Source organism: Salvelinus sp. IW2-2015, linkage group LG23, assembly GCF_002910315.2.
Source record: "Salvelinus sp. IW2-2015 linkage group LG23, ASM291031v2, whole genome shotgun sequence".
NCBI classification, from domain to species: Eukaryota; Metazoa; Chordata; class Actinopteri; order Salmoniformes; family Salmonidae; genus Salvelinus; species Salvelinus sp. IW2-2015.
The window spans coordinates 39,516,618-39,532,862 of record NC_036863.1 but is presented as its reverse complement, the minus strand read 5'-3'; the positions used below and the strand labels follow the sequence as shown (position 1 = coordinate 39,532,862).

General features: G+C 45.4%; 1 protein-coding gene across 1 annotated transcript; it reads right to left on the bottom strand.

Moving 5' to 3' along the window:
• Window positions 1-1,662: 1,662 nt before the first annotated feature.
• LOC111951198 (HERV-H LTR-associating protein 2) lies at window positions 1,663-15,937 on the bottom strand. Its single transcript, XM_023969262.2, has 7 exons — window positions 15,579-15,937; window positions 13,169-13,480; window positions 12,558-12,824; window positions 3,973-4,311; window positions 3,708-3,839; window positions 3,433-3,495; window positions 1,663-1,989 (listed from the first exon to the last, which is right to left on the bottom strand). Exons 1-7 carry the CDS (start codon window positions 15,655-15,657, stop codon window positions 1,919-1,921), a joined length of 1,263 nt encoding a protein of 420 aa, XP_023825030.1. The 5' UTR covers window positions 15,658-15,937; the 3' UTR covers window positions 1,663-1,918.
• Between the last annotated feature and the right edge of the window lie 308 nt (window positions 15,938-16,245).

The window sequence follows — 16,245 nt, the reverse complement described above, 5'->3', positions numbered from 1 at the left end:
CAAAGTTTGGGGTCACTTAGAAATGTCCTTGTTTTTGAAAAGAAAAGCCCATGTCAAAATCAAAAGTAACAGTCAGTATCTGGTGTTGGCCACCAGCTGCATTAAATACTGCAGTCCATTTCCTTCCTCATGGACTGCACCAGATTGTCAGTTCTTGCTGTGAGACGTTACCCCACTCTTCCACCAAGCACACTGCAAGTTCCTGGGACATTTCTGGGGAATGGCCCTAGCCTTCACCCTCCGATCCAACAGGTCCAGCCGTGCACAATGGGATTGAGGTCCGGGCTCTTCGCTGGCCATGGCAGAACAACTGACATTCCTGTCTTGCAGGAAATCACGCACAGAACGAGCAGTATAGCTGGTAGCATTGTTCATGCTGAGAGGTCATGTCAGGATGAGCCTGCAGGAGGGGTACCACATGAGGGAGGAGGATGTCTTCCTTGTAATGCACAGCGTTGAGATTGCCTGCAATGACCACAAGCTCAGTCCGATGATGCTGTGACACACCGCCCCAGACCATGATGACCCTCCACCTCCAAATCGATCCCGCTCCAGAGTATATACAGGCCTGCTGGGACGCTTCATTCCTTCGGACGAATTAAACGCAGAAGCTAACCTGGACCATTTCACCTCTGGTCGTCATGAACGGTAGTGTATATACCCTCATCTGAAACATCTACCCTCCTGAGTAGGACTGATTTATTTCTATGAAAAGGCTGGTCTATAAACAAAGATGTCTTTCCACTGAAATGTTCAGTCTGAAATTGTAACTAGTCAATGTCATCGTAGTAGCTATGGACAGGTGTTTGCTGTCTGTACCAATGAATCTCCTTGTCTTCATTTCGTTTGAAGCTACGTGGCAGCACACAGTCCTCAGAGTAGAGACAGGTCACCAGAGAGACAAGACATGGACTTTTTTTTATTTTTTTATATATAATGCCTACGTATTCTTAAATAGAAGTTTAGATTCCAGAGGMTAATGTTATATAATTGCAATCAAATATTTCTGATAATCAACATTTGTAGTATTCTTACCTGTAGTGACATTTTCAGCCAGTTGCCGGGTAAATAACAAGATTACCCTGTTATTCCTTTGTTTCCTTTACAAGTATACTTCTACTCACACATCTAGGTGTACACTCTCAGAAAAAAARGTGCTATCTAGAACCTAAAGGGGTTCTTCGGCTGTTCCCATAGAAGAACCCTTTGAATAACTATTTTTGCCTCCAGGTAGAACCCTTTTGGTTCCAGGTTAGAACCCTTTTGGTTCCATGYAGAACAATTTCCACAGAGGGTTCTACATGGAACCCAAAAATAGGGTTCTACCAGGAACCAAAAAGTRTTCTCTTATGGGGACAGCTGAAGGACCCTTTTGGAACCGTTTTTTCTAAGAGGGAATAACTGTACAACATTTTCACAATCTTAAATATCAAAATATGCCTGCAACACGCATTTTGTCCGATATAGAATTCCAAAGTTGTTTGGTCATGTTGTTAAAACGAAAGCTCAAATTCGGGACGAAAATGTTACGCTCCATTACGAACAGCATGGCAATGTCTATTTCTGTCTCGGTAGCCTGCTGTAGCTAGTTAGATACCTTAGAAGGGTAAGGTATCTCAGAGTTGACAACTGTTCAGACACTCACAGATGACTGCTACAATGAACACGTCATTCAAAACTTTAATGTAAATTATGAAGACTGTACAGTTATCCAATTGTTTAGAACACAGATGTGCTCCACTGTAGAACAGTACTCTCCAATGATATCATTTCCCCCCTTGAGCAAAACATGTGGGTTGTTGTCCATGGGCATATTTTCTAACTATCAGTCAAGCTACAAATGCATGGTTGACTGATGATGTCAGGTCTGTGATYAGGAACAGTATGACTGTCATCTAGTACGTCTTGTCAGTCAGAGCTATGTATGGCCGTTGTTGTGTCCTGCTGTCAGCTGGCAGTTATCCATTGGCAAATCATCAGATGTTTTAACTGTGAGGGAGAGATGGAAAGGCCCATTAGTAAGGCAGGGCAATAGGTATTAGCCAATGAAGGAATAACTCTAAAGCCAGCAGTATTTCCTTTCAGTGTACTTCAACCAAACGTGAATAAATAAGAACTTTAGTATACAGATAAATTCATTCAAATGATAGAAAAGTTTATGTTTTATGAATGTTGTTAAGGCTAAAGGTATCTGGGCTGAAGGCTACACAAGTCGCTTTTGTTTTGGCCTTGCAGAATAGGATAAAATCAGATACACTACATGACCATATGTATGTGGACACCTGCTCATCGAACATTCCAAAATCATGGGCATTAATATGGAGTTGGTCCCCCATTTGCTGCCATAATAGCCTCCACTGTTCTGGGAAGGCTTTCCACTAGATGTTGGAACATTGCTCCGGGGACTTGCTTCCATTTAGCCACAAGAGCATTAGTGAGGTCAGGCGATTAGGCCTGACTCGGAGTCGGCTTTACAATTCATCCCAAATGTGTTCGATGGAGTTGAAGTCAGGGCTCTGTGCAGGCCAGTCAAGTTCTTCCACACCAATCTCGACAAACCATTTCTGTATGGACCTCGCTTAGTGCACGGGGGCATTGTCATGCTGAAACAGGAAAGGGCCTTCTCCAAACTGTTGCCACAAAGTTGGAAACACAAAATYGTCTAGCATGTCATTATATGCTGTAGCATCAATATTTCCCTTCACTGGAACTAAGGCCCGAACCATGAAAACAGCCCCTGCCCATTATTCCTCCTCCACCAAACTTTACAGTTGGCACTATGCATTGGTGCAGGTAGCATTCTCCTGGCATCTGCCAAACCAAGTTTCATCCGTCAGACTGCCAGATGGTGAAGCGTCTTTAATTACTCCAGAGAACACATTTCCACTGCTCCAGAGTCCAATGGCGGCAAGCTGTACACCACTCCTGACGAACAGTTATTTCCAGAGGCAGTTTGTTGCAACCGAGGAGAGACAATTTTTACGCACTACACACTTCCGCACTTGGCGGTCCCGTTCAGTGAGCTTGTGTGGCCTACCACTTCGCTGCTGAACCGTTGTTGCTCCTAGGCGTTTCCACTTCACAATAACAGCACTTACAGTTGACCGGGGCAGTTCTAGCAGGGCMRAAATTTGACAAACTGACTTGTTGGAAATGTGGCATCCTATTTAGGTCCCACGTTGAAAGTCACTGAGCTCTTAAGTACGGGCCATTCCACTGCCAATATTTGTCTATGGAGGTTTCATGGATTTGTGCTCGATTTTATAAACACCTGTCAGCAACGGTTGTGACTGAAATAGCCGAATCCACTCATTTGAAGGGGTGTCCACATACTTTTGTATATATAGTGTAAGATTGTTGGATTGGATTATAATAGGACAAAGGCCATATAATGATGAGTCCTGACAACTACTAAAATAGACCTTCACTTACTAGTTTCCATTGGCTGCATCTCTGTGTCCTCCAGAGTGGTCCTATCAGCCTTCCCTTGGTTGGCTAGGGAGTTCATAAATCATATGAGTCATCACTTCCTTCATTGCCATGTGAGTATGAGTACAGAATGCATGGTGTTCAGAAGTGATTCATTTACTCTCAGGTATTCCATCACATTAGTTATAGTAGAGTGAACAGTAGGATAGCAGACATCTCTTTGATACGCTGATATACTCCCACTGCAGGCCCGGGTCAAGACCTGTCTTTATACTTACCTCTTTGTTTTCTATACAGTAGTAGAGCTGTTGTTACTAGTGCAACCACTGCAACTACTACAGCAATAACCCACATCTTGGAGGGACTTTCCCATGTACGCCCAACCTGGTCTTCAGCATTTGGCATATTGTCTAGACGTTTGGACAATGTAAATGTGTGAAAAATTCAGCATTATGTAAAGATGTGAACACTTATCATCAATAACCGTGCATGCATAATAAGCACATAAGGTGTAAATAATTTAAAGGTATAACTTTTATGTACCTGTCAACGACCGCCGTGATGTTGACCTGATGGCGACCTGGGTTTGGACCATGTGTCTGCTCTGGAAGCCTGAGAATGTACAGGTGTAGGTTCCTGTGTGTTCCTGACTCTCTGGGTTGTGAAGAAGGAGGGATCCATCTCCCATCAGAACTCGGTCCTGCTCCAGTTCAACCCGGCCCTCCCAGAAGTTGGAGGTCCGTCTGGTTTGGCTGACATAGCTGAGGATGACCTTGGATTTATCATTGGTTCTAGTGAAGGTCCAGGTGAGGGAAAAGTTCTGGAAGTTCTGTGGAGCCATGCAAGGGATGGACAGCTCTCGCCCTGCCTCTCCAATCAACTCTGTTGATGAAATAAGTTTATGAATTGTGAGCCAGTGAAAGCATTTTATTTGTGGCTCAGTTGGTAGAGCATGGCGCTTTCAACGCCAGGTTTGTGGGTTTCGAATCCCACGGGGGACCAGTACAAAAATGAATGCACTAACTTATGTAAGCTGCTCACGATAAGAGTGTCTGCTAAATGTAAACGTAAAAGGTATATATCATTGTCCCTTAGCAGACTTCCCGCTGTAGTCACTCTCTTAAACACTAGAGGGCGTTGTTACCATAGAGATCCTATTAAATTACTAGAGGGGTTTTCATAAACCCTCAAGGTTCCAGAAAGGTGGGGAAATGGCAGCCATATTGGTCAGGGCAAAATACAAACCACTCTAATTGGAACGAATGGCAATAGAGGTATATAATCCAGATTTTACCCAAAACACACCTGCAGGAAAATAAAAGTAAGACATGGGATATATCAGAAATGGTGTAATAGAATTATTGTCAACATAAAATATTGTCAAATAATTGTAAATACAGTTTATACAGGTTTTACACCAATTTTCTGTATAAATAGCCTCTAAAATATACAGTACCAGTCAAAAGTTTGGACACACCTACTCATTCAAGGGTTTTTCTTTATTTTTTACTATTTTCTACATTGTAGAATAATAGTGAAGACATCAAAACTATTAAACAAATCAAAATATATTTTAGATTCTTCAAAGTAGCCACCCTTTGACTTGATGACAGCTTTGCACACTCTGGAATTCTCTCAACCAGCTTCATGAGGAATGCTTTTCCAACAGTCTTGAAGGAGTTCCCACATATGCTGAGCACTTGTTGGCTGCTTTTCCTACACTCTGCGGTCCATCTCATCCCAAACCATCTCAATTGGGTTGAGGTCGAGTGATTGCGGAGGCCAGGTCATCTGATGCAGCCCTTCATCACTCTCCTTGGTCAAATAGCCCTTACACAGCCTGGAGGTGTGTTTTGGGTCATTGTCCTGTTGAAAAACGAATTATATTCTTACTAAGCGCAAACCAGATGGGATGGCATATCGCTGCAGAATGCTGTGGTAGCCATGCTGGTTAAATAAATCACAGACAGTGTCACCAGCAAAGCACCCCACACCATCACACCTCCTCCTCCATGCTTCATGCTTGATGGTAGGAACTACACATGCGGAAATCATCCGTTCACCTACTCTGCGTCTCACAAAGACACGGCAGTTGGAATTAAAAAGCTCAAATTTGGACTCATCATACCAAAGGAAAATTTCCATCGGTCTAATGTCCATTGCTCGTGTTTCTTGGCCCAAGCAAGTCTCTTCTTCTTATTGGTGTCCTTTAGTAGTGGTTCCTTTGCAGGATTTCGACCATGAAGGCCTGATTCACACAGTCTCCTCTGAACAGTTGATGTTGAGATGTTGAGATATTTGAACTCTGTGAAGCATTTATGTGGGCTGCAATCTGAGGTGCAGTAAACTCGAATAAACTTATCCTCTGCAGCAGCGGTAACTCTGGGTCTTCCTTTTCTGTGGCGGTCCTCATGAGAGCCAGTTTCATCATAGTGCTTGATGGTTTTTGAGACTGCACTTGAAGAAACTTTAAAAGTTATTGACATTTTCCGGATTGACTGACCTTCATGTCTTAAAGTAATGATGGACTGTCATTTCTCTTTGCTTATTTGAGGTGTTCTTGCCATAATATGGACATGGTATTTTTACAAATAAGGCTATYTTCTGTATACCACCCCTACCTTGTCACAAAACAACTGATTGGCACACCTGTTAATTGAAATGCATTCCAGGTGACTACCTCATGAAGCTGGTTGAGAGAATGCCAAGAGYGTGCAAAGCTGTCATTGTCACACCCTGATCTGTTTCACCTGTCTTGTGCTTGCCTCCACCCCCTCCAGGTGTCACCCATTTCCCCCATTATCCCCTGTGCATTTATACCTGTGTTTTCTGTTTGTCTGTTGCCAGTTCATCTTGTCTCATCAAGCCTACCAGCATTTTTCCTGTACTCCTGTTTTTCTCTCTTGTCCTTGTTTTCTAGCTTTCCCAGTTTTGACCATTCTGCCTGCCCTGACCCCGAGCCTGCTGTTCTGTACCTTTCGGACTCTGCTCTGGATTACTTACCTCTGCCTGCCCTTGACCTGTCGTTTTCCTGCCACCTGTTTTTTTWATAAACTTTTGTTGCTTCAAACTGTCTGCATCTGGGTCTTCTCCTGAGGTCTGATTRTACGACCTGGCCATGACTGACCCAGTAGACTTGGACAAACTCCACAACACCATCTCCTCCCAAGGAGCCACCATTGGGAGACACRGGGAGTTACTCCGAGGTCTTATGGATGGATTCCAGACCTTGGCAGAACGCCATGACTGTGCCTTGAATACATTACTGGAGCAATTCCGCGGATTATCTGTGAGTCCACCGGCCACGACAGTAGCCTCCCAGCCCCCCAGTAACACCGCTGTCAGAAGTGCGTCTCTCCAGGCCACCCTGGCTTCCCGATAACTCCGATAACTCCGCTCCCGATAACTCCGCTCCACTCTAACTCTTACTCCCTCTGGAACACTTCGCTGGACGGTCAGGAACCTGTCGGGTGTTTCTCTCCCAGTGTTCCCTCATCTTTGAGCTCCTGCCCTCGTCCTTCCCCTCGGACCGCTAATGTCCATGAGGGCTCTTTCCTGGGCTACTGCGGTGTGGGAGCAACAATCTACCGAGTGTTTCAGCCTGGAGGAGTTYGTGGATGAGGTGAAAAAGGTTTTAAATTCTCCGTTGTCTGGGAGAGAGGCTGCCCAGAAGTTACTCCATCTTTGCCAAGACTCCCGCATTGTGGTGGACTATGCGGTTGATTTGGCTGCCGAGAGTGCCTGGAACTCGGAATCCCTGTTCGACACATTCCTTCATGGATTATCGGAGGACGTTAAGGATGAGCTTGCAGCCCGGGAACTGCCTACGGATCTCGATTCTCTCATTGCCTTGACTATCCGAATCGATGGGCGGCTACAGGAACATAGGCAGGAGAGGAGGTCTGATTCCGGTCCCAATCTCTCGCCCTAAGGATCCCACCTTGCCTCCRAGGAACTCCGGAAGATCCCGGCGTCTACGTCCCCGAGAGARTCCAAGCTTACCCGAGTTCCCCCGAGAGTCTCTGAGGTCTGCTGACTCCCCTTTTTCGTAGCCCAATGCAACTTGGCAGAGCTAGGCTGTCTCCAGCTGAACACTTATGCAGACTTAACACCCAGAGTTGTCTGTATTGCGGAACTGCCGGTCATTGTGTGTCAACCTGTCTTTTAAGAAGACCAGGCTCATCAGTAGGCACGAGTACTCTGGTGGGCCATACGGAGAGTTTTTCTTCTCCCCTTACTCGCACCCCTCTCCATGCCATCCTGCTGTGGGGCGACCAATCTAAATCTCCCTGGGTTCTCATTGACTCTGGGGCCGATGAGAGTTTCATGGACGCCACCCTGGTGTCTGAGCTGGGCATCCCCACTCAGCCCCTCTCCAGTCACGTGGATGTTAGAGCACTGGATGTGCGCTCTATAGGCAGGGTTACTGATAAGGGAATTATATGCTTAAAGGTACTGATTAAAGAACCCCACCCTGAAACGTAACTAATTAGTGATTATTAGTTTATGTAGCATGTATAATGAATAATTAAAGTATTAAACATAAGTCCAACAAGGTTCAGAAGAGACCTGTGAGGGAGAGAAATGTGTGTGTATGTGTGTGCCTAAGAAAATACCGAGAACATTTCAACTGTGTTTGACCYGAMCTGGCTAGAACTCTGAGAAACTTATGATAGGACAGGGAGTCCTCCTCAAGGTTCCTCTAATCTCGGGGGAGTGGAACTGTTGGCTGGGTAGTGATAAACAGTGGTGAGAACTCACCTACTGTTCGTGTGTATGTATGTGCGTAGGATATCTACTGTTTGTGTGGAGGTATGCGCGTGAGTAGGGAGCAAGTTATAAAATTGATGTTTTTGTATTATGGACTTCAGAACGTTCTCATKAATAAACTGTACGAACCTTTTGCATAAGCTGAGTCTTTGCCTAATTATTATTAAACCCAAGGTTTATCACGTCCTGACCATAGAGAGCACTTATTTTCTATGGTAGAGTAGGTCAGGGCGTGACTGGGGGTAAGTCTAGTTTATTATTTATATTTGGGGTTCTAGTTTTGTTTTTCTATGTTGGTGATTTTGTATGATTCCCAATTAGAGGCAGCTGGTAATCGTTGTCTCTAATTGGGGATMATATTTAAGTTGCATTTTYTCCACCTGTGTTTTATGGGATATTGTTTTGAGTTAGTGCATGTAGCACCTCTGTAGTCACAGTTCGTTGTTAGTTTATTATTTATTTGTTTTTGTCTTTGCTAAGTTTCACTTTATCATTAAATTATGTGGAACTCAACATCCGCTGCGCCTTGGTCCGATATTTATTCCAGCGAACGTGACAAGGTCTTACAAACCTCGGGGATTGGTCAAAGTTTATTGATTGTTAGCTATTATCATTGTGAATGAAAATTATCTTGACAGTTACCCACAATACTACTCCTATCCACCTGTGTGAGTCCGGGAACCACAGTGATCTATACAGTTTATGCTCATCAAGTCTGCTCAGGTTCCCTTGGTATTGGTGTTTTCTTGGCTCCAGTGCCACAATCCCCTTATCAACTGGACTGCTGGTACTATCATGGGCTGGAGCCYGTTCTGCCACGCCCATTGCCTGCCCCGGGACGTCTTCCTTTGGGCTCGGAAGAAGCCTCGGACCTCTCTGCCATTCCTGCGGAGTACCAGGATCTATGGGAGGTTTTCATCAAGGCCCGGGCCACTTCGCTTCCTCCGCATCGACCCTGTGACTGCGGGATTGACCTTCTCTCGGGCACTACCACCCCGGGGATGGCTGTATTCACTGTCGGGTCCTTGGCTGCAGGGGGTATCCGTCCTTCTGACTCCCCTGCCGGGGCAGGGTTCTTCTTTGTGGAGAAGAAGGACGAAACTCTGCGCCCGTACATCGACTACCGGGGCCTCAATGACATCACGGTTAAGAACCGCTACCCACTCATCACCTCGGTTTTGAGCCCCTCCAGGGGGCCACTATGTTCTCTAAGTTAGGGGAACGCCTACCACCTGGTACGGATACGGGAAGGTGACGAGTGGAAGACAGCTTTCAACACTGCTAGGGGACACTATAAATACCTGGTGATGCCATTCGGTTTGACCAATGCTCTTGCTGTGTTCCAGGCCCTGGTTAATGACGTTCTCCGGGATATGTTGAACCGGTTCACGTTCGTCTACCTCGATGACATCCTCGTCTTTTCCCGCTTAGCTCAAGAACACGTTCTCCACGTCCAACAAGTCCTCCAGCGTCTCCTGGAGAACCAGCTGTTTGTCAAATGCGAGTTCCATCGCTCCATCATCTCCTTCCTTGGATACATCATCACTGCTGGGAATGTGCAGATGGATCCGGGAAAGGTGAGAGCGGTAGTAGATTGCAATGTTTCTTAGGATTCGCCAATTCCTATCACCATTTTCTCCACCCTGGCCTCTCCCTTGTCAGCACTCGCATCTCCGAAGGTCCCGTTCATGTGGTCCCCAGCTGCTGACCGGGCATTCCTGGACCTTAAGCACCGCTTCACCACAGCTCCCATATTGATCCATCCGGACCCGTCCCGTCAATTCATGGTGGAGGTAGACGCTTCGGATGTTAGAGTGGGGGCTGTCCTGTCCCAGCGTTCTGCCCTGGAACTTAAGCTGCATCCCTGCGTCTTCTTCTCCTATTGCTTTAACGCCACAGAGAGGAATTATGATGTGGGGAATCGAGAACTACTCGCGGTGAAGATGGCTTTGTAGGAGTGGAGACAATGGTTAGATGGGGCGGAACTTCCATTCATAGTGTGGACGGATCATAAGAACCTGGAATATTTCCCCCAGCCAAGTATCACAACTCCAGGCAAGCTCAATGGGCCCTGTTGTTCACCCGGGTCAACTTCACCATCTCCTACCACCCGGGGTCTAAGAATGTTAAGCCAGACGCACTTTCACGCCGATATTTCCCCGCTTCTACACCCTCGGACCCCTAAATTGTTCTTCCTACCTCGTGCCTGGTGGCTACCCTCGTCTGGGGAATAGAGAACCAGGTCCGTGTGGCGCAGTGTTCCCAGCCGGACCCAAATGGGCTTATTCCTCCAGGCTTGCCTGCCACCCTGGCTCCCCTACTCGGCCACTGGGCTCTGTATCCCTGGCTCCCATCGGAGCCAGGGTGGCAGGTGGCCCACCATAGTTCCGGACATCTCCGGCATCTCCGACATCTCCGACATCTCCGTTCGTCGCTGCCTGCACTGTCTGTGCTCAGAACAAGACTCCTCGGTAAGCCCCGGCTGGCCTACTTCAACCTCTTCCTGTCCTTCACCATCCCTGGTCACATATATCCCTGGTCACATATATCCCTGGACTTCGTCACTGGTCCCACTCCGTCTGATGGCAACACCACTATCCTCAAGGTGGTGGGCAGGTTTTCCAAAGCTGCCCATTTCATTCCACTCCCCAAGCTTCCCCGGCCAAGGAGACGGCCCAGCTCATGGTGCAGCACGTCTTCCGGATCCATGGACTTCCAGTGGACATGGTTTCCGACCGTGGTCGTCAATTCTCGTCCCGGTTCTGGAAGGCGTTCTGCACACTCATTGGGTTATCGGCCAGCCTGTCCTCCRGTTTTCATCCCCAATCCAACGGCCAGTTGGAGCGTGCCAATCAGGACCTGGATACAACTCTTCGGTGACTCGTCTCGGCCAACCCCACCACCTGGAGCCAGCAACTTGTGTGGCTGGAGTACGCCCGGAACACCCTTCCCTGCTCGCCACTGGGCTCTCGCCCTTCGAGTGCTCCATGGGTTATCAACCCACGCTCTTCCCTGAGCAAGAGGAAGAGGTCATCATACCCTCTGCCCAGATGTTCGTCCGTACCTGGAAGAGAGCTCGGGTCTGCTCTTCTCAAGACTACCTCCAGGTACCRTCGACAGGCAGACTGCCACCGGACCCCGGCTCCCCGCTATCTTCTTGGGCAGAGGRTATGGCTGTCTACTCGGAATCTGCCCCTCCGGGTAGAGTCCCGCAAACTTTCCCCCCGTTTTATCTGCCCTTTTTCCAAGATCCTTAGACCCCCGCTGTTCATCTTCTGTTGCCCCGCACTCTCCGTACACATCCCATGTTTCATGTATCAAGGATTAATCCTCTGTCTTACAGCCCTCTGTCTCCTCTTTCCGGTTTTGACCATTCTGCCTGTCCTTTCYCTGAGCCTGCCTGCWGTTCTGTATCCTGAGGTCTGATAGTCAACAAGGCAAAGGGTGGCTACTTTGAAGAATCTAAAATCAAAAATATTTTTTKGATTTGTTTAACACTTTTTTGCTTACTACACGATTCCATATGTGTTATTTCATAGTTTTKATGTCTTCTCTATTATTCTACAATGTAGAAAATARTAAAAATAAGGAAAAACCCTTGAATGAGTAGGTGTGTCCAAACTTTGGACTGGTACTGTATGTAAACAGATCAGAATTGTCTCAAATGTTTTTCTTGGAAAGCTGTGAGTGCTATTATGGTCCATTTACAACTTGTCTAAGTCCTGACATCAACTGATTACAGCCAGTGTATGACTGTAGATTGACCGCATTGTTTGAATGGAATGTTTGCATATTGGCAGTTAATTTGAAAAATGTAATGTCTAGCTAGCTGACAAAAATACTGTGTAAAATAATGAATTTGAATAATGTATCTATATACATTATTTTACACCATATCTTATCACAGCACTGGCAAACCATGGTTGACCAACTTCCTGAACAAAATGGCTGACCTTAATCCCATCATAAGAAAGTTACTGTCCATTCTAATGTTCTAATTCCTAAATGTTTTGCTGCTGCCATGTTGTGTTGCTACCATGTTGTTGTCATGTTGTGTTGCTTCCATGCTGTGTTGTTGTCTTGGGTCTCTCTTTATGTAGTGTTTCATTTTAATCCCAGCCCCTGCCCCGCCCCCGCAGGAAGCCTGTAGTCTTTTGGTAGACCATCATTGAAAATAAGAATTTGTTCTTAACTGACTTGCCTAGTAAAAGGTTAAATAATCTTTTATTTTTATTTTTATAACAGTCACTCCCAGCAGTGTATTACTGTTTTAATGAGAATTTATCAACCATAAACTATGCATCTGCAAAATGAGAGAGAAAGAGAGAATGAGAAAGACAATGCTGATTATTCCGTACCTCCTTTTTGTAGTGAGCTCTTCCATGACTGTGATCCATATGTGGAATTAACGGTGCAGACGTAAGTGGGGGTATTTCCAAACATTCTCAGTTTGCTCTGAACAGAGTAGAGGCCCTCAGTGTTGGGTGCCATATGTGTGGTGGATCTCAGGTTGGCTTTAGGTGGCAGAGTGGACCATTGCACACGGGGAGCAGGGAAGATATCCTTAGACAGGCACTGAATCTCTGTGTTCTTACTTATCTCCATAGTAACCATCTTGATGGGAGCTGGAATAACAGTGATAGAGAGCCAAGGTTAGAGAGTAACAGCCTTGAGTGGTTTTACTACAAACAGTGAATTTGAGAGCAAAAACCATTCAAAAGGTTTTTGTACAGCAAAGTCACAAAACCAATAACAAAAGCAAATACTCGACTCTTGGCTTGGCATCAGTTTAGCAATTTGGCTCTAGCTCTAACAGCTCCAATACAGCGGCAGCTGGTCGACAAACAATGATTCATGTCTCTTAACAGAGGGTATTTTACCACAAGCTATGCTGAAAGAATTTGATATGTGAAGTGGATACTCAGCAGCATACTCTAGCCTCGATACTAGCGCCARCAGTTCTACTAACCCTCCACTTTCATGATGATAAAGGACTCCTGTTGTCCCAGAGTGCTGTTAACCAGACACCTGTAGCGGCCTCGGTCCTTGATGCCACACTGGCTGAGGTGGAGCGAGGCGTTGCCCCGGGATAGCTGGTCCTGAAGCAGGTACATCCTGGTACGGTGGTCTTTGGAAGGCTGGTCCGACTGGTCTCCACCCTGATGGGAGTGGCTGAGGAGGAGTACCTCCTGGCGGTACCAGCTGATGATCTCATTTCCGCTAGGTTTGAAGCTGCAGGGTAGCACACAGTCTTCTGAGAACAGGCATGTCAAATGGGCATCTAAGGGAGAAGTAGAGAGATAACAGTTTGGGAAAAGGTGACCTTCATTTAATAATTAGTTAACAYTCTTTCAAAAAACCCGCAAAAAATCCAGTGTTGCTATGTCAAACGGTTTTGTTATATTTTATATTTCAGTCTTCYGTGACGTATATAAAGTGCAATATTTCAATGCAAACTTAAAATGTAATACATTTCAACTCCATATCTGATATGGTACAGGTATATTATTTTTTAAAGCCCATAACTATGTGTTTGAGGTATATAATTTTGTTTCAAAGTAGATTTAAGACTACCAAGAAACACTATGTGTGACCCCCTATTTAGCCCACTGCAGTAGAAGGTGGAATTAACTAAATGTTCTCTCCATTCCTATCCTTTTCTTTCAGCCCACAACACCTACTCACAGTATGTCCTTTCCATATCGGTAGATCACGTGTACTGAAACCTCATGGTAATGAGTGAACTTTTCTCCCCCTTTTTCCATCTTGCTATAGGTTGTGTTATTCTCACGGTTCTGAAACATTCACTATGTTTTGTCTTACCCAACTGTAACATGCAGTCCCAGCATTTTAGCCACCACACAACTCAGAACGCCGGCACCTATGGTTATGGTGGCACATCTAAAGCCAAACATTACATACATACATTACAATTTTTGAGTTAAATGCAGAGTTTGACTGGATAAGTATTAGATAATACCCTTGAAACTGGTAATCACACAGCCTATTCTCAACATCTGTTTTTTTCAGTCATTTGTTTTGCACTAAATGTGGTTGCAACAAGACATTGCACTGTGAATGAGTAAACGTAACATCCATGTTCACAGGTGAATTTATGGGCTTATAACAGTGGTAACACCAGTGAAGTCCTTCATAGACAGGGCACCCACTCAGAGTCAAATATAGTGCATGACTATATAGAATTAGCATGTGTGCAAATGTGTAAAGAGTCAAGGATGTCCCTGTGGGACTGTGAGTCTTTCATCTCCTCAGCAACATTCCAAACAGAGGAGACAGCTGACCTGGCTCCCAGCATGGTCTGGCCAGTCTAAATACTGGACAGGACAGTGGGACCCGGCCTCCCTAGTCTCCCAACCAGAACAAACAGAGGCATGCCGAGGGCCAGAGGGCCAGCTATCACAGACGCCGTGGGCTACTGGATTCCTCAGAGAGAACACATCTCGACTCCTGCTCACTGCCCACTGACTGACCACCTCTCAAGAATTTACAGGGAAGTGGACAACATATTTCCACATGCACAGCAATAGAGGCTCAGCATTGCCTTGAAGGATGTTTTTACTTCATAAATCCTCAGATTTGCTGAGGGTGGATAAAGACTTCATCGACAAGTTACAGGAACAGTGCAGTGACAATATGTAATTTCTGTTGTATAGGAATGGTTGTTTGTATTCATAAAACTCCTGGCCCAACCATTCTCTTTAAACTAATACTTTACACTGGATTTGTCTTATGGAAAATCCCTCTCCTTTTGGGACCACATGTTAAAGTAGTTCTTGTTATTTTTCAGATGTCTGTCTCGTTTTAGTTTTGCCAAGAAGAACTATGATTTCTTGTGCAGTGAAAGGGACACAATGCAAAAAGCATCTGTTCCATGAACAAGATATGTAGAGAAAAAAAGTGTTCAGCCCCGCTTGAACAAAAAGGGAAACATTCCTTACCCCAGGACACTTCAAACTGGTGACTACCATTCCTTACCCCAGGACACTTCAAACTGGTGACTATCCAGGAAAATAAAGAAAAAGGAGTACGTTGTTTCTGCATAGATCTGATTATTTATTGACGGGACAACATGCAAACAGGTTTACATTTTGGCGTAATCACCTCCATCAGAACCAGGTAAGTAAGTTTGCTTGTCTTTATTTTCCTGGACAGTCACCCATTGAAGTGTCCTGGGGTAAGGAATGTTTTTAGATAGAGATGTATTTTAAGATTAGATCAAATGTAAGTATTTAAAGTAGTCAGATTATTTGTTTCCTTACACTAAAGACATCCTGTGCCTTGAACCTTGACCCATGAGCCTATCCTGACAATTCTTGCACCACTACCTTCAAAAGCGGATAGAGAGATCTTATCCTTACCTGTGATCTTACACTTTGCCAAGGGGAGAATCCACAGCAACCTCAAAAAAGCTTGAGCAAGTGCCTTTACCATTCTCATTCATTCACAAAGTCACAAGTATGGTTGCTGTTGACTCCCGTCCTGATTCCAATCAGTAGCAATCGTAAAGCAATTAGGAGCTCTGAATCACAATTAGTGTCTTGGTCTCTCTTAGATCTCACATTTCAGCCTCTGGGATGGTGTAGATCAAAAGCACTTGCTGTCACTTTAAAGGTTAAAGGATCCAGATGGAAAATATCCTTGTAAACACAAATGAGAGCCAATGAGTCTGAAACTYACTGCCRCAGACATACGAAAGGGCCCACCTGGAACCACTTGTGTCAGAGCAGAAAAGCAGTTTCCCTGTCAGAGAAACTAGCTCCTCTCACAGTGAGAGGGAGGGAGAGCGAGAAGGAGGGAGCGGCAGGGCAGACAGGCTGGTTTGAAATACACCCCCCTCTACAGAGGCAGAGGCACGGTGGAATCATTGGTTACAATGTGTTACTTGGAAACGCCTCTTTGCTTCTTACCTGCCTGTCACTTTGCTTTGCTGTCACTTTAAAGGATCCAGATGGAAAATATCCTTGTAAACACAAATGMGAGCCAATGAGTCTAAAACTCACTGCCACAGACATACGAAAGGGCCCA